The sequence below is a fragment of the Salmo salar genome, chromosome ssa09 (genome assembly GCF_905237065.1).
Source record: "Salmo salar chromosome ssa09, Ssal_v3.1, whole genome shotgun sequence".
Lineage (NCBI taxonomy): Eukaryota > Metazoa > Chordata > Actinopteri > Salmoniformes > Salmonidae > Salmo > Salmo salar.
The window spans coordinates 17146541-17169752 of record NC_059450.1 but is presented as its reverse complement, the minus strand read 5'-3'; the positions used below and the strand labels follow the sequence as shown (position 1 = coordinate 17169752).

Genomic DNA, 23212 nt, shown 5'->3' with positions numbered 1-23212 from the left:
TTCTAAAATGCTGGTGTAGTCACTTGAGGATACGAGCTCAAGTACACGGTACATAGTCGGAAGTTTACATACACCTTAGCCAAATACATTTAAACTCAGTTTTTCACAATTGCTGACATTTAATCAGAGTAAACATTCCCTGTCTTAGGATCACCACTTTATTTTAAGAATGTGAAATGTCAGAATAACAGCAGAGAATTATTTATTTCAGCTTTTATTTCTTTCATATCATTCCCAGTGGGTCAGAAGTTTACATACACTCAATTAGTATTTGGTAGCATTGCCTTTAAATTGTTTAACTTGGGTCAAACGTTTTGGGTAGCCTTCCACAAGCTTCCCACAATAAATTGGGTGAATTTTGGCCCATTTCTCCTTACAGAGCTGGTGTAACTGAGTCAGATTTGTAGGCCTCCTTGCTCGCACACACTTTTTCAGTTCTGACCACAAATTCTCTACAGGATTGAGGTCAGGGCTTTGTGATGGCCACTCCAATACCTTGACTTTGTGGTCTTTAAGCCATTTTGCCACAACTTCGGAAGTATGCTTGGGGTCATTGTCCATTTGGAAGATCCATTTGCGACCAAGCATTAACTTCCTGATTGATGTCTTGAGATGTTGCTTCAATATATCCACATCATTTTCCTCCCTCATGATGCCATTATTTTGTGAAGTGCACCAGTACCTCCTGCAGCAAAGCACACCCACAACATGATGCTGCCACCCCTGTGCTTCACGGTTGGGATGGTGTTCTTCGGCTTGCAAGCATCACCCTTTTTCCTCCAAACATAACGATGGTCATTATGGCCAAACAGTTCTATTTTTGTTTCATCAGACCAGAGGACATTTCTCCAAAAAGTACGATCTTTGTCCCCATGTGCAGTTGCAAACAGTAATCTGGCTTTATGGCGGTTTTGGAGCAGTGGCTTCTTCCTTGCTGAGCGGCCTTTCAGGTTATGTCGATATAGGACTTGTTTTACTGTGGATATAGGTACTTCTGTACCCGTTTCCTCCAGCATCTTCACAAGGTCCTTTGCTATTGTTGTTCTGTTATTGATTTGCACCAAAGTACGTTCATCTCTAGGAGACAGAACGCTTCTCCTTCCTGAGCGGTATGACGGCTGCGTGGTCCCATAGTGTTTATACTTGCGTACTATTGTTTGTACAGATGAACGTGGTACCTTCAGGCATTTGGAAATTCATCCCAAGGATGAACCAGACTTGTGGAAGTCTACAATTTTTTTTCTGAGGTCTTGGCTGATTTCTTTTGATTTTCCCATGATGTCAAGCAAAGAGGCACTGAATTTGAAGGTAGGCCTTGAAATACATACACAGGTACACCTCCAATTGACTCAAATGATGTCAATTAGCCTATCAGAAGCTTCTAAAGCCATGACATAATTTTCTGGAATTTTACAACCTGTTTAAAAAGACAGTCAACTTAGTGTATGTAAACTTCTGACCCACTGGAATTGTGATAGTGAATTATGAGTGAAATAATCTGTCTAATCAATTTTTTTTTTTTAATTACTTGTGTCATGCACAAAGTCGATGTCCTAACCAACTTGCCAAAACTATAGTTTGTTAACAAGAAGTTTGTGGAGTGGTTGAAAAACGAGTTAATGACTCCAATGTAAGTGTATGTAAACTTCCGACTTCAACTGTATAAAAATAGACGCATTTCATTTAACAAAACTATAAGGCTTAAAATGTCATACGCTTTTTAAATATAGCATAATCAAATTATAAAACCACTAACTATAAGAGTTCACGTTCCTTATAACTGTAAAATACATGTATGTTTAGTGTTAGAGAAAATGTGCATATTTTCTAAAGGGCTCTCTTGAAAACATCTGCCCACACAGCTGTTAACATCTGAGCTCTATCTTGGCTTCCTGAACTCATTAGGAACTCACCTTCAATCTCATACAAATCTTGTCCATCTATGAAAGTGTTTCTGCTAAAAAAAAAATGTATTTAGATGAATGATTAATAGCCAATCTCTGAATGCGCTATAGTGATGAAATGCTCTCCTGCTGCGCTACAATGTAAGGATTGCAGGCATGTGCTTTGTCAGTGGCTGTGACGTAGGGTTCAGCCAGGAGTTGGACAGTCAGAAGAGCGAATGAAAATGGTAGGAGGGACATTCCATCGATCTGTGGACATCCTAGCTGGTTTCAGATTTCGCATCTTACGCCAAAAAAAAAAAAAAGACTAGCATGTCAGTGGGAACCAGGTCTATCACTCAATGCAAGCCATTTTGATCTACGGTGTCCACAGATCAATTTATAAGCGAAAATGTCAGTGGGAACTTGTACCAGACCCACGCAGGTCCTCTAAAAACAGGGGGCTTTATATCTAAGAGATTTCTTTTAAGTGGCCAACCCTGTTTTCTGGGACAGGCCTTAACCGTGAATTTAGAATATACAACATAATACTTTAGAGTTTTAATATAAAATCTTTTTAATTCTGAAAGGATGACAAGAGCAGGAGTTTTTAAATACAAGTCAAATAGCAGTCCCACAAAAATGAATAGCTCAAAGCAAAAGAGTGGACCAGTGTGAACTCAAAGTATGACTGCATATCAACCCATGTGGGAAATCAAACCCCGGCTCGCTCTGGTGAGGTCAGAATCCTCATGAAAAATCCAGTTCTTTTTAAACTTGTGTAGACTTTTTCAAAGCCAGAATTTTCTGGAAGGCCAAACACCTCTATTACATGACAGAGGGAAAAGGATTGTTTGGATTCATTCCCCATTTTAGAGAGCAAACAGCATAGCAATACCATACAATGCCTGCTGACAAAAGGGAAAAGTGACAGCTTTGATCTGTGTATTTGCTTTTGTTTACAGTCCATTTCATGCACATCAGAGCAGAGACACGCTAGCTGCACATGCAACCCTAAATTCCCAAAGTCAAATCTTTTGCATGTCGTAGTATGAGAAACTTGTACAATGCAAGCATCATAATTAAACCATTCCCATCCCTCATCTTATCTTGAAAATTAAGGGGTCCAACAAAGATAGTTTTACAGTTTGGATATAAGCAATAACACACTTTGGGTAAAATATTAGAAAATAATATTAATTGGGAGATCTCGCGTGACATATCAAGCTCTTGATAAAAAATATATTTCAATAGATTACCAAACCCGTAAAAAGAAAACAAAAACTAAAGAATAAACAATTTGTACATTCTAAAGCTGAACAAGGTTAACAAAAAAATTCTAAACAAAGGGAATGGAAAATTAGGAAAGGAGAAAAAGGGAGGAGAAAGAGGGAGGGGAGTGACCGGGCTTCTCAGGACAGTGGAGGGGACAGCTTTCCAGCTTTCCTCATGGAACGCAGTGCCTTCTCTCTCAGGTGCTTCTCCAGGTCGTCCAGACACTCTTCTACTTCACTGTCTGATTCCTTAAGGAAAGGTAGCATTAATTATATCATATTTCGGTTACGTTGCAAGGTAGGTGGTATGATGCTGCAGCATGCTTCATCATAGTAATAGAATAAAGGAATACATTAGCTGAGTCAACAAGTCAACTTCTACAACCTTGTCTGACTTCGTTAATCTTGAATGAAATGCTTAGATGTAATGCTTAGGTGCAAGGCGCAGATGATATGTGAAGCATGCTAAAACCCCTCAGTAAATCAGAAGAGTAGACTTCACCTTTTTTGGGTTGGAGTCTGCATCCCCCTCCATCCCCTGGTTCTCCTGGTCATCCCCAGCAGCAACCGGCACATCACACTTCTCCTTCTTATGTTTCTTGTGTTTCTTGTGCTTCTTCTCCTTCTTGTGTTTCTTTTCCTTCTTCTTCTTCTTGTTTTTCTTTCCTCCAGGCTCGGTGTCAGAATTCTGAGATGGGGATTACAAAACAATACCACGAGTGACTAAGTATTTCGTTGGCATTTAGTGAGCCGGGCCAAGCACAGGGCATGATGACCTTCATTGTTTAAACCTCTTCACAGTCTTCCAACAAGTTATGGTATTGGTGCCCAGAAACACACACACCAGCTTTCACACACAGAACTCCCCTCTATCTAGGCAATTATTTGAGTCAAACAAAATGTTTAATCTCACGTCGTACTATTAAGACAGCGGCTTTAAAAACTCACCTTGTTTGGAGAAGGGCTGCCAGAGCCGCTGCTGGCCTTTTTAGCCGGGGGTGCAGGTGGGGATCCACTGGCTGAGCGGCCTGGAGAGGGGGAGCCTGAAGCTGGCCGCTTCAGGGCTCCTGGTTTAGGGGAACCAGACGGTGACATTGATGACACTCTCCTCATCGGCTGGGGGCTCTGAGAGGCTCTGATAAGGAGAAACCGGAGAGAAAAGGTGTGATATCTGGAACGTACACTGAATGTACAAAACATTAGGAACAACTGCGCTTTCCATGACAAACTGACCAGGTGAAAGCCATGATCCCTTTTTGATGTCACTTGTTAAATCCACTTAACATAAATCAGTGTAGATGAAGGGGAGGAGACAAGTTAAAGCATTTTTAAGACTCAAGACATTTCAGACATGAATTGTATGGTGTGTGCCATTGATGGTAACTGGGCAAGACAAACTACCTAAGTGCCTTTGAACGGGGTATGGTGGGTGTGAGGTGCACCAGTTGAGTGTGTCAAGAACTTCAACGCTGCTGGGTTTTTCATGCTCAACAGTTTCACGTGTGTATCAAGAATGGTCCATGAACCAAAGGACATCCAGCCAACTTGACAACTATGGAAAAGCATTGGAGTCAACATGGGCCAGCATCCCCCTGTGGAACGCTTGACACCTTGTAGAGTCCATGCCCCAACGAATTGAGGCTGTTGAGGACAAAAGGGGGTGCAGCTCAATACCAGAAAGGTGTTCATAATGTTTTGTACACTCAGCGTACATCTAAAAATAGTGGTGGGAGTTGTTGTGCAGCAGAAGCTATTGCGTTAATAAGACCAATTAGAGGCTGCTTACCTCTGGTTCTTGCGGGGCTCTGGTGTCCGGGACACCCTGCGGATTGCCCTGTTGCCGTGTGAGGGGGACACCTGGCGCCTCTGGCCAGGTGGAGAGGTGTCAAAGCGCCCCTGAGGACTGGCTCGGCCACGGTTGGCAGGGGAAGGGGACAGGCGGTTACTGTGAGCAGGAGGGGGGGAGCGAGTGTCCCGGCCTGGTCGGTTGGATGGGAGCATGGGGCTTCTCCTGTGTCTGGGGGGAGAGGTGGATGAGGGAGGTGTGCGTCTCTTTTGGGGAGGGGGACTCCTGCGCTTAGGGGACCTGGAGGGACGGCGCTTGGGCACCGGGGATAGGCGTTTGGGAGAGGGAGACCCTGATAGCCTTCTTTTCTGTGGGCCCAGGGGAGTGGGGCTGTATCGGCGCTGGATGGGGGGAGAGTACCTTCTTGGGGAGGGCGAGCGTCTGCGAGGTGGTGGAGAGGGAGACCTGGGGAAACAGAGAGGACATCCGAGACAAGTTATTCTTTGAATCTCAGGTGTGGTGCACTGAATTCTGGAGAATTCTCAGTAATGAGGGAACCTAAAACAAGGCGGCGTTAAGTCTTTTACCTGCGCCTAGGAGGAGGAGAGGGAGATCTGCGACGTCTTGGGGGAGATCTGCGTCCTCCGGGGGAAGGAGAGCGCCTTTTTCTGTAGAGGGAAAACAAAGACTTACATGAGGAATGCATATGGGACAGACGGTGTGTGTGTCTTGTTGGTATAGGAAAAACATCCAAAATCTATAATCATGACTGCATGAGAAAACTGTCGGTAGCTGACCTGGGGGAGCCGTCCCGGTGTCGTCTCCTGGGGGAGGAGGGCGAGTGACTACGCCGCCTCCTGACATCCCCGTTCCTCGCCACTGGCCCCCCGCCCGGCCTCTTGGACCCCTCACCCTCTGACGATGATGATGATCCAGCCTCTGTTACCAATCCGAAAGAAAACAACACACGTCATTTCCCAGTAGCAACAGGTGGATGTTTCAAAGGGGGAAAAAAAGGCCACAGCTTCAAGACCCACAAGACGAGGGTGCAAGACGAGACGGACACAGAGTGGGTTAAAAAAAAAAAAAAAAAAAGATGGGGTGAGGTGGGGAACACAAAATAAAAACGCTTGTAACCTGAAGACGTTTCCCGATTCTGCCTGCGATACTGACGTCGCTGCTGCACAGAATCGGCTGTAGCCCCCTCTGAAACGCAAAGCAGTGAGTCTCCATTCAGCGCTATAGAAAAACGCTAAAAACACAAACATCCACCCACGGTGCATCACACCAAACCGAGACACAGGCACAAGAAGGCAAACACACCTGACTCTGATGCCTCAGACTGCCTGGGTTTCGGAACAGGTGACGGTGAATCGTTCCTCGTTCCTGGTTTCTTCTTTGAACCTGAAAATCAAAACTGTTTAGTTGCCAGAATCTTTCCAGCAAGAACCCTCATTCACAAATACAAACGCTTGTATAACACTAGTAGTAGGAGTGACGCATCATGCTTGAAGAGGATGCTTGCTGCAGCCTGAAAAGAGGTTTATGATTCAGCAGTTTCCATTAGTCAAGGCCTGCCAGTAAGGCCTCACAAAGTGTCCCACTTCTGTAACCAGGCCTGCCTAGGAATAAAGTTATCCAGGGATTTGAGATGAAGTAATGTAAACAGTTTCCAGGTCACTGATTGTATATACACATAACCATTCCTGGATGCTCTTTTAGCAGAAGGGTTTATGTATATCACACTCCCACTAACTGATCATGTGACAAGACAGTCACTATGAGGTGAGGGAGTCCCATGTTTGAAAGGTGAGGAAGTTGTATAGGGCTGAGTTCATTACAGACCATCGTTGATACAGTCCCAAAATGTTTTTTGCATGTCTGCAGTCAAGATAATTTTTTAAAGTCTATATTTAAAAAAAGTGTCACCGGCCACATCATGTTAATGCAATGTCAATATCTTAAACTTGACTGCTGACATGCACAACACTGGGACTGTATCAACAGTGGACTAGTGAAATAAAGACTAAAAGACAGTTTCCGGGTGGATATTCTGTTTAAAGCTGCACTATGCAGAAATCGCGCCGTCATTTCCTGGTTGCTAAAATTTGAATAGTTCGCCTAATTTCAGTTTGTGTGACAAAACAAGCACGTATAGTGTAGAGAATTATTGAACCATCTAAACTGCTGTAAAATATATTTTCCATAAACAAAAAAAAAGCATTTTCAGCTGGTGTACAAAACTAAAAGTAAAAGACTCAAACTTGACATAGAAATGGCGCACATAGAACATGTATACCGCTTCTTAGACTTGCTTTCAATGAGAATGACATAGCTATAACCAGTGGAGTAAATTACTTAAGTCATTTTTGGGGGTATCTGTACTTTACATTTTTACACAACTAACTTCACCACATTCCAAAAGAAAATGTACGTTTTACTACATACATTTCCCTGACACCCAAAAGTAGTCATTACATATTGAATGCTTAGCAAGACAGGAAAATGGTCCAATTCACACACTTATCAAGAGAACACGTGGTCATCCCTACTGCCTCTGATCTGGTGGACACAAACACAGATGCATCTTTTGTAAATAATGTCTGAGTGTTGGAGTGTGCCCCTGGCAATCTGTACATTTTAAAAACAAGACAATTATTTATACTTTTGATACTTAAGTACATTTAAAACCAAAAACTTTTAGATTTACTCAAGTAGTATTTTACTGGGTGACTTTTACTTGAGTCATTTTCTATTAAGGTATCTATATCTTTACTCAAGTATGACAAATAGGTACGTTTTCCCCCACTGGCTATAACTCACATTTGTATGTGAATTTGGTCTGGTCACCCAAAGTCACATATTGCAGATTTAATACACATTAGGGCCATGATCAAAGAGACGGAGGCATACAGTGCCTTTAAGGTATAAAAAAAAAAAAACTCTTTACTTTTTCCAAATGCTGTGCTGCAGACAATTTAAAATTGATAAAAATGTAGATGTCACTGATCTATGAACAACAACCCATTAATGTCAAGTATTCAATCCCTTTGTTATGGCAAGCCTAATGTTCATGAGTAAAAATGTGCTTAACAAAACGCATAATAAGTTACATGGACTCATTACATGTTCAATAATGGGTTAACATTATTTTTGAATGACTACCCAATCTCTGTATCCTACACATCCCTCAATCAAGTAGTGAATTTCAAGCACAGACAAAAAAAGACCAGGGAGGTTTTTCAATGCCTTGCAAAGGGCACCGAGTGGTAGATGTGTAAAAATAAAAAAGCAGAATATCCCTTTGAGCATGGTGAAGTTATTAATTAGGCTTTGGGTGGTGTATCAACACACCTAGTCATTACAAAAATATACAGGTGTCCTTCCTAACTCAGTTGCCAGAGAGGAAGGAAACTGCTCAGGGATTTCACCATGCGGCCAAGGGTGATTTTTAAACAGTTACAGTTTAATGGCTGTGATCTGAAGATGGATGAACAACATTGTAGTTACTCCACAATACTAACCTAAAATGACAAAGTGAAAAAGGAGAAAGCCTGTACATAGTAGAAATATTCCAAAACATCCATCCTGTTTGTAACAAGGCACTTAAGTAATACTGCAAAAAAATGTGGCGTTATGTTTGGGGCAAATCTAACACATCACTGAGTACCACTTCATATTTTCATGCATGGTGGTGGCTGCATTATGTTAGGGTATGCTTATTAAAATCAGCAATAACTATTTTTAAGGGTTTCAAAAACAGAACACAGCTATACGCAGAGGCAAAATCCTAGAGGAAACAGTTTGTCTGCTTTCCAACAGACACTGCGAGACAAATTCACCTTTCAGCAGAACAATAACCTAAACCACATGCCCAAATTGACACTGGAGTTGATTATCAAGACATTGAATGTTCCTGAGCGGCAAAGTTAAAGTTCGGACTTAAAAATCAGCTTGAAAATCTATGGCAAGACTTGAAAACGGCTGTCTAGCAAAGATAATCAACTTGACAGAGCTTGAAAAATTTACAAAATGAATTAGCAAATATTGTACAATCCAGGTGTGCAAAGTTCTGAGACTTAGCCAAAAAGACTGCTTTAATCGCTGCCAAATGCGTTTATACAAAGTATGGACTCAGGGGTGTGATATCTGTATTATAATTTAATAATTTGCTAAAAACATGTTTTCACTTAGTCATTATGGGTTATTGTGTGTAGACGGGTGAACAACATTTAAATCCATTTAGAATTCAGGCTATAACAACAAAATGTGGAATAAGTCATGGGGTATGAATACTTTCTGCAGGCACTGTAGCTACATTTACACTGAAAACAAAACAAAGAAAACAGAACACGCAACAATTTCAAAGACTTGAAGTTAGTTCATAAGTAAATCTGTCTAAATAAACTCAGCAAAAAAAGACATGTCCCTTTTTCAGGACAGTCTTTCAAAGAGAATTCGTAAAAATCCAAATAACTTCACAGATCTTCATTGTAAAGGGTTTAAACACTGTTTCCCATGCTTGTTCAATGAACCATTAACAATTAATGAACATGCATTTGTGGAACGGTCGTTAAGATGCTAACAGCTTACAGACGGTAGGCAAATAAGGTCACAGTTATGAAAACGTAGGACACTAAAGAGGCCTTTCTACTAACACTGAAAAACACCAAAAGAAAGACGCCCAGCGTCAATGCTCATCTGTGTGAACATGCCTTAGGCATGCTGCAAGGAGGCATGAGGACTACAGATGTGGCCAGGGCAATAAATTGCAATGTCTGTACTGTGAGACGCCTAAGACAGCTCTACAGGGAGACAGGACGGACAGCTGATCGTCTCGCAGTGGCAGACCATGTGTAACACTTGCACAGGATCGGTACATCCGAACATCACACCTGCGGGACAGGTACAGGATGGCAACAACTGCCTGAGTTACACCAGGAACGCACAATCCCTCCATCAGTGCTCAGACTGTCCACAATAGGCTGAGAGAGGCTGGACTGAGGGCTTGTAGGCCTGTTGTAAGAAAGGTCCTCGCCAGACATCACCGGCAACAACGTTGCCTATGGGAACAAACCCACCGTCGCTGGACCAGACGGGACTGGCAAAAAGAGCTCTTCACTGACTAGTCGCGTTTTTTTCTCACTAGGGGTGATGGTCAGATTTGTGTTTATGGTCGAAGGAATGAGCGTTACACCGAGGCCTGTACTCTGGAGCGGGATCGATTTGGAGGTGGAGGGTCTGTCGTGGTGTGTCACAGCATCATCAGACTGAGGTTGTTGTCATTGCAGGGAATCTCAACGCTGTGCGTTACAGGGAAGACATCCTCCTCCCTTATGTGGTACCCTTCCCGCAGGCTCATCCTGATATGACCCTCCAGCATGACAATGCCTCCAGCCATACTGCTCGTTCTGTTTGTGATTTCCTACAAGACAGGAATGTCAGTGTTCTGCCATGTCCAGCGAAGAGCCCAGATCTCAATCCCATTGAGCACATCTGGGACCTGTTGGATCGGAGGGTGAGGGCTAGGGCCATTCCCCCCCAGAAATGTCCGGGAACTTGCAGGTGCCTTGGTGGAAGAGTGGGGTAACATCTCTCAGCAATAACTGCCAAAGCTGGTGCAGTCCATGAGGAGGAGATGCACTGCAGTACTTAATGCAGCTGGTGGCACACTAGATACTGACTGTTACTTTTGATTTTGACCCTCATTTGTTCAGGGACACATTCCGTTTATGTTAGTCACATGTCTGTGGAACTTGTTCAGTTTATGTCTCAGTTGTTGAAATATTTACACGTTAAGTTTGCTGAAAATAAACGCATTTGACAGTGAGAAGGCGTTTCTTTTTTGCTGGATTTAAATTAAATAGGCCCTAATCTATGGATTTCCCATGACTGGGAATTCAGATATGCATACCTTAAAAAAAAAGGGCCCTAGATCAGAAAAACAGTCAGTATCTGGTGTGACCACCATTTGCTTTATGCAGTGCAACATCTCCTTCGCATAGAGTAGATCATGCTGTTAATTGTGTCCAGTTAAATGCTGTCCCACTGCTCTTCAATGGCTGTGCCAAGTTGCTGGAAATTGGCGGGAACTGGAACATGCTGTCGTACACGTCAATCCAGAGCATCCCAAACATGCTCAATGGGTGACATGTCTGGTGAGTATACAGGCCATGAAAGAACTGGGAGATGAATATAATAATGCCATTTAGCAGAAGCTTTTATCCATAACGCCTTACTGCATGCATACGTTTTACGTATGGGTGGTTCCAAGAATTGTGTACAGACCCTTGCGACATGAGGCCGTGCATTATTTTGCTGAAACATGAGGTGATGGCGGTGGATGAATAGCACGATAATGGGCCTCAGGATCTCGTCACGGTATCTCTGTGCATTCAAATTGCCATCGATAAAGAGCAACTGTTCTTTACCCGTAGCTTATGCCTGCCTGCCCATAAAATAACCCCACCATGGGGCACTCTGTTCACAATGTTGACATTAGCAAACCACTAGCCTAGGCAAAGCCATACACGCTGTCTGTCATTTGTCCTGTACAGGTGAAACCAGGATTCATCCATGAAGAGCACACTTCTCCAGCGTGCCAGTGGCCATCGAAGGTGAGCATTTGCCCACTGAAGTCAGTTACGACGCTGAACTGCAGTCAGTTCAAGACCCTGGTGAGGACGACAATTATGCAGATGAGCTTCCGTGAGACGTTTTGACAGTTTGTGCAGAAATTATTTGGTTGTGCAAAGCCATAGTTTCATCAGCTGTCTGGGTGGCTGGTCTCAGACAATCCAGCATGTGAAGAAAGCGAATGTGGAGGTCCTGGGCTGGCGTGGTTACGTGGTCTGCAGTTGGGAGGAGAGTTGGACGTACTGCTAAATTCTCTAAAACATTGAAGGCGGCTTATGGTAGAGAAATTAACATGAAATTCTATAGCAACAACTCTGGGACATTTTGTCAGTCAGCATGCCAATTGCAGGCACCCTCTAAACTTGAGACATCTGTGGCATTGTGTAAGGTGACAAACCTGCACATTGAAGTGTGGCCTTTTATTGTGTAATGACCATGCCGTTTAATCATCTTCCTGATATGCCACAGCTGTCAGGTGGATGGATTATCTTGGCAAAGGAGAAATGCTCACTAACAGGGATGTAAACTAATTTGTACACAACATTTTCAATAAGCTTTTTGTGCATAATGGAAAAATTCTGGGATCTTTTATTCCAGCCCATGAAACATGGGACCAACAACTTAACGTTGCAATTATAATTTAGTTCATTATGGAATGGAGAAAAGTAAGTAGAGCTAACATACCAGCTGATCTGGATGGGGAGGCTGAGGCCCGGCCCTTTCTGGCCCGCGGGGAGGCAGAGCGTTGTGTCTTCCCAGAGGGACTGCCATTGGGGGCTCTTCTCCTGGAGGGGCTGAGGGAGGGGTCAGCTGCATGGCCGCGGGGCTGTTTCCTGGGTGGTGTGGTTGACGTTCTCTTCATTGCCTTCTTATGAGGTGAATGAGACGTGGAGCTGCTCCCAGAGGATGATGGGGAGCGAGAGCGCCGTCTATGGGAGACAAACAGAACAAATCAACCACAACTGCTGTTTGGTAAGGTAATTCCGAAAGGCTGTTAATGACAGCTTCAGTGAGAGGCACTTCTGCGGCCCTCCACTCGCCTGCGGACAGGGGAGCGACTGCGCCTGTGTCTGGGGCCTGGGGGGCCACGTCTGGGGGGGCTCCTACGACGAGGGGACAACCGTCTCCTGGGGCTCGGCCTCCGCCGGGGGGAGTAAGATCTGGAGCGTGATCTGGGTCGTCTGCGGGAGCGGGAATGGGAGCGAGAGCGGTGGTGGGGCCTTTCTCTCCTGCTGTCCTTCTCCCTTTCCCTGGGCTTGGGCCTCTCCTTTTTAGGAGCCTTATCCGGGGAGGGTTCTTTGACCTCAGTCACAGAGTCAGGTACCACAACCACAGTGTCCGGCTTCACCACGTCACTGGAAAATTAGAACATACTACAAATTAGAATACATTTTGATGTCAAGAATGGAATCAACAATCCGGACAAATCCCATCCCTGCATATTTCCAGATACAGTCGGTGCCCAAACCTTTCCCTTACCTGGTGGAGGAGGCCTCCTGAATGACTGGCTCAGGTATGGTGCTCTCTGAGGTGTCTGGCTCAGGCTGGGGCTCCTCAGTGCTCTGGGGCAGGGTAACACTGACCAGGGTGACAGCTGGGGCTGGTGGTGGAGGGGAGCTGCTGGGACTAGGCTTACGCCTCGGGGAGCGGGAGTGACTGCGCTTCCTCTCCCTCTTCACTGGAGATCGTCGCCGTGGAGACTGTGACCTTGACTTCCTCCTGTACCACAACAACATAAGAGCCAATGCCATATGAAGTCTTTTACATTTTGATTGAGGTCGACTTTCAAGTGCTTTTATTTAATGCGATTCTCACCTTCTGGGGCTCTCCCTTTCTCTGTTTTCTTTGTTTTCCTTTTCCTTCTTCTCATCATCAATCTTCTTCAGAGAGGCGAGCTTCTCTTGCTCAATCTGCAACAGACAACAGCATGCGAGGCCAAAGCAGTAAAACACTGTACAAATTAGGGCTGCACGATTAAATCGAATTCGATTCAAAATTGCAATATTGACATGTGCAACATCTCGCATGAAGCTGAGATTCTTTGATACAAAAACTAGACTATGGTGCCTCCTCCAATGAGATGCACTAGACTCCGTTTACGATTTACACGCAGAGGATGCTGACCAATCACAAGCTTGCGCTCACTCTCACACATGCTGGTCAATCACAAGTGTCCCCTTAAAGCGCGCAGTTAGATGCTGGTGAGGAGAAAGGGCTTCCCTCCAAAGTGTGTTGGAAACATGAGTGCTGCTAGTGCTAACGAAAAGAAAACAAAAACCCTGGTCTACGGGGGATGTTAGGAAAATTTGGCGACCGGCAAGATTTTAACTTACCGGACAGCCACGTGCATTGCGTGCCTAAAGCATTAGGGCATCCACCCACGGTGCTTAAAAGCATATTTAGATTATTGTAATTCATGTTAACCGAATAGAAATTATCCTGTAAAGTGGTAATAAAATAAAGTAGAATGATGTCACCATAACAGGTTTTAATTGAAAAGCAAAACATAGCAGGGATGAAGACGCAACGGCTATCATAAATGAATAGAAAAAATAAATTTAGCCTAGGAGAACAAGTCACCTACACAGTAAACACAAACTCAAAATATATTTATATAATATAATTTGCGAGTGACCTGTCCTATAGGCTATTTGTATGAAAATGTTATTAAATAAAACAGCTGTTTTCAAATACAATCTAGGCCTCTAATTTAACCTGTTAGGGCTAGGGGGCAGTATTTGCACGGCTGGATAAAAAAAATGTACCCGATTTAATCTGGTTACTAATCCTACCCAGTAACTAGAATATGCATATACTTATTATATATGGATAGAAAACACCCTAAAGTTTCTAAAACTGTTTGAATGGTGTCTGTGAGTATAACAGAACTCATTTGGCAGGCAAAACCCTGAGACAGATTCTGACAGGAAGTGGATACCTGATGTGTTGTATTACCTTTAAACCTATGCCATTGAAAAACACAGGGGCTGAGGAATATTTTGGCACTTCCTATTGCTTCCACTAGATGTCCCCAGCCTTTACAAAGTGTTTTGAGTCTTCTGGAGGGAGATCTGACCGAACAAGAGCCATGGAACGATGATGGCCCATTAGACACCTGGCGCGCGAGTTCATGTTGGGCACCCTCGTTCCAATACGTTATAAAAGAGTATGCATTCGTCCACCTTGAATATTATTCATGTTCTGGTTAAAAAAGGCCCTAATGATTTATGCTATACAACGTTTGACATGTTTGAACGAACGTAAATATATTTTTTCCCCTCGTTCATGACGAGAAGTCCGGCTGGCTTAGATCATGTGCTAACAAGACGGAGATTTTTGGACATAAATGATGAGCTTTTTTGAACAAAACTACATTCGTTATGGACCTGTGATACCTGGAAGTGACATCTGATGAAGAGAATCAAAGGTAATGGATTATTTACATAGTATTTTCGATTTTAGATCTCCCCAACATGACGTCTAGTCTGTATCGCAACGCGTATTTTTCTGGGCGCAGTGCTCAGATTATTGCAAAGTGTGATTTCCCAGTAAGGTTATTTTTAAATCTGGCAAGTTGATTGCGTTCAAGAGATGTAAATCTATAATTCTTTAAAATGACAATATAATATTTTACCAATGTTTTCTAATTTTAATTATTTAATTTGTGGTGTTGACTTGACTGCCGGTTATTGGAGGGAAACGATTTCCTCAACATCAATGCCATAGTAAAACGCTGTTTTTGGATATAAATATGAACTTGATAGAACTAAAAATGCATGCATTGTCTAACATAATGTCCTAGGAGTGTCATCTGATGGAGATTGTAAAAGGTTAGTGCATCATTTTAGCTGGTTTTATGGTTTTGGTGACCCTGTCTTTGAATTGACAAAACATTACACACAACTCTTGTAAATGTACTGTCCTAACATACTCTAAATTTATGCTTTCGCCATAAAACCTTTTTGAAATCGTAAAACGTGGTTAGATTAAGGAGATGTTTATCTTTCAAAGGGTGTAAAATAGTTGTATGTTTGAAAAATTTGAATTTTGACATTTATTTGGATTCAAATTTGCCGCTCTTGAAATGCACCTGCTGTTGATGGAGTGTACCACGGGGGGGACGCTAGCGTCCCACCTAGCCCATAGAGGTTAATTCAGCCTAGGTATGAACGTTTTAATTAGGCCTAATAAAATAAAAACATGGCTGTCTACGAATATCAGTGCCGGCCGGTCATGGCTAGAAGAGATCCAACATTTGTCTAATTAACTTCAGACTTGACTTTTCGTAGCAGGTTAGTTGAATGTAGCAGGTTAGGAGAATTAGGTTACGGTTAGGTTTAGCTAAAATGCCAAAAAAAAAAAAAATCTACCTTTTGCCATTATTTTGACAAAGATGGATCTCGTCTAGCCATGACCGGGTCGGCCCACAAACTGAAGAAACTAGAATACTGATGTTGGACAATCAAATTCCATAACAAATGTTAATTTACATAAGGCTGAAACAAGGCCCACGCCATGCATTTATAAAAGTACTTATTTTGAAAGCTGAAATTTTATCTCTTAGTTCTACTGGATGACGTTAACAAATGTTATGTTTATTGTAATTTGAACTATCGTGGGGGTCATGGCCCGTGTCGTGTGTGATATACGTGGCTTATTGACAACTCTGTTTCCGACTATAGGCAGTTGGCTGCCTAGTGATTGCAACTCCGATGTGAATAGTTGGCAACCATGTTTCATTTCCAAGTGCAACTGAATGATACATGATACACATCATTACTCTGTCAATCCATTCCAAATCTTCATACTATACACGACAAAGGCAGCATGTGTTGATTTTGCCTAGGGCAGCAGCAGAACTTCTCGGACCAGGCCTGACAAACACTTACTTCTTGAGGACGTCTGTACTGTTTTGGAGAAAGAATCCCCTCTCGGCGGGCACACCGGAAACAGGGATAATCAACACAATCTTTGCCAATTTTTCAGGGTACACTTAGCTGAAGTCCCTCATGAAGACCTTGCGTCTTTTGCGTGAGTAATAATAGAAACACACAAATTTCCAAGCAGCTTGAGGATTTATTAGCCTCAAGTATATCTGCCTTTGAAGTTGGAGCACATCGACTGGCATTTCCATCAATAAAAAGCCTTATTTTGCAATGGATTTTTTCTCCCAGAGAATTTGGCCAGAAACCTTTTTATATATATTTTTTTTTTAATAGGCCAAAGGCTGGTCTTAACCAGTTAACGGAAACCATGCCGCAGCCACATATGTGATAGAAATCACTGAGGCTCTCATAGACAAAGACATGATTTCCGATTTACACAGTCAGCAAAGACTGCTTCAAAATGACCAACAAGCTAGACAGGAGATACAAGATTCCATCTCACACATATTTCTCCCAAGTCTCCATCCCAACACTGTATAACAAAATGAAGAAGTTGAAACAGAGCGCACACATGATTATTACGTGACTACAGCAGACCTTTGGTAGTAGAACAACCGACCCCCTAGATTTGTTTGACAGTACACTTTATTGATGAGGAGTTTCAACTTAAAAGGTCTTTGCTTAAACATCAGGCTACATCCCATAGATCACACAGGACAAAACATTGCTCTGGGGTTGCGAGAAGCTTTAGCTGCCTGAATGAGGAGCAGCAAGTGTGCACAACAATAATGGCGCACACACATTGTCAAGGCCATCGCATTGAATGACAACCAGACGCCAATGTTTTGGACACAGCCAATTGCAATCGATAGGCTATATGTTAAGGCACTTGGACTTATAATTTCAATTAAAATAATGATTAATCCTACTTATACATAATTACACAATCATAAGCTTCCTTCCAATTCAATATGCAGCCTATGGCTGCCTGTATAAATAATTAACTTAGGTTATTTAAGTTCATTATTTATTTAACGGTAAAATAGGAACTCATGTTAATTAATGAGTAAGTGTTGCGCTTATAGCACACTATTTTGAGGCTCATGTTAAAAATGTATGTTAATATGTACACTACCATTCAAAAGTTTGGGGTCACTTAGAAATTCTTGTTTTTGAAAGAAAAGCTAATTTTTTGACCAATAAAATATCAAATTGATCAGAAATACAGTGTAGACATTGTTAATGTTCTAAATGACTATTGTAGCTGGAAACGGCAGACTTTTAATGGAATATCTACATAGGTGTACATTATCAGCAACCGCCACTCCTTAGGTGTAATGATCCTATCTATTATCATAAGTACAATGTTGGAAAATATTTGTCTCATTTAGTTTTGTGTTTAGTTAGCACAGTATGTATTCATTCATATGATCTCATTTTAGAAGTGATGTTCTCTACCCCGACACTTGTTTTAACCATGAATGAAGTATCACCAGTGTTAGAAAATGCCAATATCTTGCAAAAAATGATCACGTGTCCAAATCGTTCAGTCCTAGTACAAATACACGTGCCTGACAAGGTTGTGATTGTGAGATTGTGTCTGGTTGCCTACCTGTCTCTGTTTGATCTCCTCTTTCTTCTGCTCTAGGAAGGCGGAAGGGATACCGGCGATGTTGTCCTGAGCGCTGAGCAGCAGAGGCCACAGGTCCCTCATGAACTCTCTGGCATTCTTCCCATTCAGGAAGCCCGTCAGATTGATCTGCATCATCTTACTGTCCGGGTGCTGCAACACACACACCAAGGGGGAGAGAAAGACAACACACCAATTTAACATGGAGGGAGAACTCACAAGCGTGAAAGGAGGGGGGGGGGGGTCTCGTTCAGGCGACTGCCCCCCCTTTGTTTCCTCACTAAGCTACACCTGCCTAAATAATAGCAGCCATCTTCATAACAAAACAATAGCTACAGCATGACCCCTGTGCCCCAACACAGACTGCTTCATTGCAACAAACGTTCTGTTGACTTGAGGCTGTGATAAAATTGTGCAATTCAAATCTTTATCGCCACCCCATTAGTTAGGTAATTGAAACCTGAAACTGAGAATAGCTGAGGGGAGACAAAACTAGAACATCATCCATGTATAAGCACCCCCACTGCATGCATTAAGGCAGAGTTAACCTTAAAATATTCTGAAAAATAAATCCCCCATCCATCACTAACATTTTCATCAATTATGATAGAAAATAACAGACCAGATATCTTTCCCTGCCAGTCTTCCCACTAGTTTCCCTGCCCTGTTGTTCTCGGTCTCCCCAGTCTACTCTGAGAGATGAACAGATATCCACAAAACAGAGTGCATCAAAACCCAACACTGCGAGTACAGTCCCGGTGTCCTCAGCGTGTCCCGCAGGATCAGTAGGTATGGAGCGCCCGAGTCTCCTGCAGAAAGAGACGCTCCCTTGGCTTGCTTCCGACTCCCTAGTGCTTGAGACTCAACCACCTTGAGTTTATTGTTATATCATTTATCTAAATTGCAAGAGACGAACAAGCAATAATGAGTGCACAAGACATTTGAAAGGGGGTTTATTTCAACATGTAGGTCAAGAATTAAAGTTAGATACCCCTTTAGCTCACTAACAATGACGATTAAGGACTTTTCTTATCATTACTGTGCTGTTAAAGCATTTAGCTTAAAAAACCCACCCCCAAAAGATAACAGCACAGAAACGAAATCAAACCGGTAAGAGGTAGTTGAATGTATTTACCCTCCCAGTATTAGGCTAGGTTCACTAAAACAGATAGTAAGAGAACTTACAGGATTCCAGCAACACCTTTGTATGAATATAAAGCATCCTAGGGTTGTTGGGAGTCATTTGTTCATTAAAAAACAGTTGTGGATTAACTAGAAGGCTATCAATACCCTTGAACATTTCCTTTTTCTATGTCTGGGGTTTCATCCAGTTAATTATATGTAATTTCCCCTTGAAGTCGTGTTTTATAGGCCAAATGCTAGTTAAGCAGGGGGGGAAAGGGTGGTAGAATGCACAAGTATAATTTTAACCATGCGATTAGATTTCCCAACTTGAGGGCAATTTCAAGGAGGGGCAATGAAATGTAACAAACTGGAAAGAAAACTTGGACATCTAGTGCACTGATTTATTTATGCAGAACAGGGTCCATGTGTATCGTAGTATTCAAAAATCACTTAGTGGGCTAGGTAATAATGTTTAAAGCACCGTTTTGCCACAGTCCAGATTGAAGATACTACGGATGTAATTTTAATATAAACTAATTGAGAATCAATAGCCTAACAGTTCAACTGTATTCTCAGTAAAAAAAATTCACCATCCAAAGACAGGCTAGAGGAGATAAAGAAAAACTAGCGGTGCGATTCAAAAGTATATGGAGAAAATGGCATGGCATTGTCCAAGTGTTTCTATCACTAGCATGTTGATCCCTGAACATAACTCACCTCAAACCACACACTGCATCAGGGAGAGTTGGGCTCAGTGACACTTTGGGCTCAGCAGAGAGCTAATAAGGTGTTGGTGCTATACTTCTGATGCAAGGTATAACATCCATATTGGTTCAGGCCTTTTGAATCATAAATCACATCATCATTAGAAAACTGTGGCACAAAGGCACTTTGTCACATATCACAGCAAAAACTTTGGGTCATTCAAATTATGTATATTGGACACCGGTGGTCGCTCTTTCCCCCATCTGCATTTATATTGTGTCTTATCAATACACTTTATTAAATCAACCTATCTTTGCCTTGTATTAAGTTAATATAAATAACATCTGATGCACATACAAGAACAGGGAGGAATTGGAGTCAATAGTATTACCTTTTCTTCCAGCTGGTTAAATATAAATTCTATGACGACGTCATCCTCGAACCCCAGGATCTCCGTCACTCGCTGAGTGATCCAAGGTTTGACGACCTCCAGGTTCACCTTGGTCATATCCACCTAGGGAAGGAAGAATCAGGAAGAAGTTCAAACACATTCCAAACATCAACCCATTGCACACTTAAAGGGATATGTAGAGATTTTGGCAATGAGGCCCTTTATCTACTTCTCCAGAGTCAGATGAACTTGTGGATTCCATTTTTGTGTCTCAGAGTCTAGTACGAAGTAAGTTTGAGGTAGTTTCGTGAGCCAATGCTAACTAGCAATAGTGCAATGACTGGAAGTCTATGGATATCTGTTAGCATGGATACCCATAGACTTCCAGTCATGGCGCCAGCGCTATTTAGCAACTTCCTTCAAACTGCACGCAGACTTAAAAATGGCATCCACCAGTTCATCTGAATCTGGGGAAGTAGGTAAACGGCATCCCTTTAAACCAATTTAGGCAATATAGAAGTTGTGGCTATTACCATTTTACTTGTGGGGGCATTTCAATTCAATTAAAAGATGTGCTTTGATGAGTGTTGTTTATACCTTCTTTTCCAGACATTCTGCAAATTTCAGTTGCTTTAGAAGTTTCTTCTGCTTGTTGCTGAAGCGATTGTCCTGTTCTGCACTTGTGCCCTGTAAGAAACAAGCACAAAACATCTGTATCAATCATTACAATAAATGTTTATTCTTGTCCATTCCGCAGACACTTAGCTGAGGAACGCTAAACTCTGTCTTCTTATATCGAGGCAGAGTAGAGTATTGATAACTGGTCGCGCGCTTTGCTAGCAACAACATTGCGCTACATGTACATGCACAGAAATAATTCTATATCAAACTGATTATGGCAGTAGGCAGATTATGCAAGTCACGTAAACATACTTTGCTCATCTTAAATTGGCGTACGGTCAAAATCGAAGTAAGCATACACCAATTTAAACAACTGGTTTTCTGAACACTCAAATTATTAGGACAACACCATAAAATCAGCGCCCCAGCGGTGTATTTGATCTGCGCATGTGCCCAGCACCAGCTGTACAAGTTTAGGGAGTTCGGAAAAATGGATGACTCTTATAAAGTTTGTATGTGGAGAATATTTCTATGTCCAAACTCAATCATATATACTTCCCAAAAATAACCTGGTCGCTGTGGTATAACATTTATTTTGATTGGCAATTTTCTGCATTTAACAGTGTGCCATCAGGTAGCTTGATTTCAGAAGTGTCCATGTAAAGAGGATTGTTAGGGAATCCGTTCTTCTTGTAAAGTATGGTAACGTAAAAAAAAAATATATATATTACATTACTCTGACTATCCACAATAATCGCATTATTGTGTGCATGTAACCGTACTCATTGAGTCACCATCGTCAATAGGCTTTCCGGTACCTATGTTTGTCCTGTACAACTGCGGTCCATAAACGGGGTGCTGAAATTCATAATTTTAATATAAACTTTTATTCAATACAACGGACTTTTTCCTAATTTTTGTTAAATTATAGCAAAGTCGGTAATTGTATTTTAGAAACGTTTTATTAAAAGTATGACTTTCACCATCGCGCGGAAGGACAGCAGTTGCACTAGACAAACATTTACAGGTAAGCGTTTTCAGAATTGACATTCTTACAATTATCTACCGATGGTGACTCGATGTTTTTTGCAGTAACGTTAAATCGCGCCACCAGCAACCCTCAATTCCGCCTCGATGTAAGAGAACGTCAGCTAATGTTAGCTACGTCACAACATAGTTAAACATAGCGTTAGATAGCCGACTTTAGAAACATTATGTGACACATATACAAGTAAATTATGTTGAAATTAAGTCCCTAATATGATCACTTATTATGGAGAATAAACGTCAGTTTATGTTGCTAGCTAACGTTAGTGTTAATCTCGATGTGCCATAAGGCCCGAGTACGAGTACTGTAACATGCTCAGCCCGACTAACGTTACAGTAGTATGGCTAGAATTATACAAACCCACTTTGCAACCAAGTCTTATACTAGGTAACACATTATTGTAGTTATCACCCTTAACTACATCAGTAATGACAATCATTTGAAAATGGGAACACAACATACGCACAATTTATCGGCTAGCTTCAATCCAACATATCTATAGCTAAGCTAGTTAGCCAACAGTTAGCTGGATAACTTGCTAGCTAATGCAGCCGCCATCTTTACATTAGCTCCTCATTGCAGCGGAATGGCGCACGAGCTCGTCCGTCTACAATGGCACATACTTTGAAATACAAACGAATATATATAATACATTTGGAACACCATTTAACGAGTAATATTACAACTTTAAATATCTTACGCGGAAGAACCCCGCGTCCATGTTATAAGTTGAGAAAGATGTAAAAGTGGGTGTTGGTGGAGTCTGGAGAAAGACGTGCTCACAGTGTTGTCCACGACCTGCTAACAAAACCCCAAGATACAGCGCGCGACAGGGCTCCTCCTTCTCAACAGAACGGAAGCAGCGATGACGAGTACAACAGGTTCTTCTACACTTTTCCTGAAAGACGCCAGTCAGATTCCCATAACGATTAAATGTGATAGAATCCCTTTCCAATGCATCTGGTCTGCATCACAGTGCTAGAGGCGTCACTACAGACCTGGGTTCGATCCCCGGCTATATCACAACCGGCCGTGATCGGGAGTCCCATAGGGTGGCGCACAATTTGCCCAACGTCGTCCGGGTTAGGGGAGGGTTTGGCCAGGATAGGCCTTCATTGTAAATAAGAATTTGTTCTGAACTGACTTGCCTTGTTAAATAAAGGTGAAATAAATAAATATTGTGGTATTACAGTGAAAGAAGAACTTACATATTTAGGCATAACCATT

General features: G+C 42.2%; 1 protein-coding gene across 3 annotated transcripts; it reads right to left on the bottom strand.

The window, feature by feature from the left end:
- Positions 1 to 2439: 2439 nt before the first annotated feature.
- srrm1 (serine/arginine repetitive matrix 1) lies at positions 2440 to 22940 on the bottom strand. Of its 3 annotated transcripts, XM_014210421.2 has the most exons (17): positions 22686 to 22940; positions 20914 to 21003; positions 20317 to 20439; positions 18078 to 18248; positions 13395 to 13489; positions 13059 to 13298; positions 12620 to 12934; positions 12264 to 12508; positions 6267 to 6347; positions 6081 to 6149; positions 5741 to 5882; positions 5531 to 5611; positions 5364 to 5408; positions 4944 to 5174; positions 4106 to 4292; positions 3660 to 3845; positions 2440 to 3406 (listed from the first exon to the last, which is right to left on the bottom strand). In XM_014210421.2, the coding sequence occupies exons 1-17, from the start codon at positions 22704 to 22706 to the stop codon at positions 3296 to 3298; spliced, it is 2433 nt and encodes an 810-aa protein (XP_014065896.1). In that variant the 5' UTR covers positions 22707 to 22940; the 3' UTR covers positions 2440 to 3295. The 3 variants fall into 3 exon arrangements, with proteins under 3 accessions (XP_014065896.1, XP_014065892.1, XP_014065894.1); XM_014210417.2 differs by having other exon boundaries at positions 4944 to 5408; XM_014210419.2 differs by lacking the exon at positions 6081 to 6149 and having other exon boundaries at positions 4944 to 5408.
- Between the last annotated feature and the right edge of the window lie 272 nt (positions 22941 to 23212).

What these genes read in the sequence shown, in the direction of transcription:
- srrm1 (XM_014210417.2), bottom strand. Translation starts at nt 22,706, where the DNA reads ATGGACGCGGGGTTCTTCCGC. An exon ending in CAGGAGGCCTCCTCCACCAG is followed by an intron (nt 12,935 to 13,058) that starts GTAAGGGAAAGG and finishes CTAATTTTCCAG; the next exon opens with TGACGTGGTGAAGCCGGACA. An exon ending in CTCCCCATCCAGATCAGCTG is followed by an intron (nt 6,348 to 12,263) that starts GTATGTTAGCTC and finishes TTTGATTTTCAG; the next exon opens with GTTCAAAGAAGAAACCAGGA.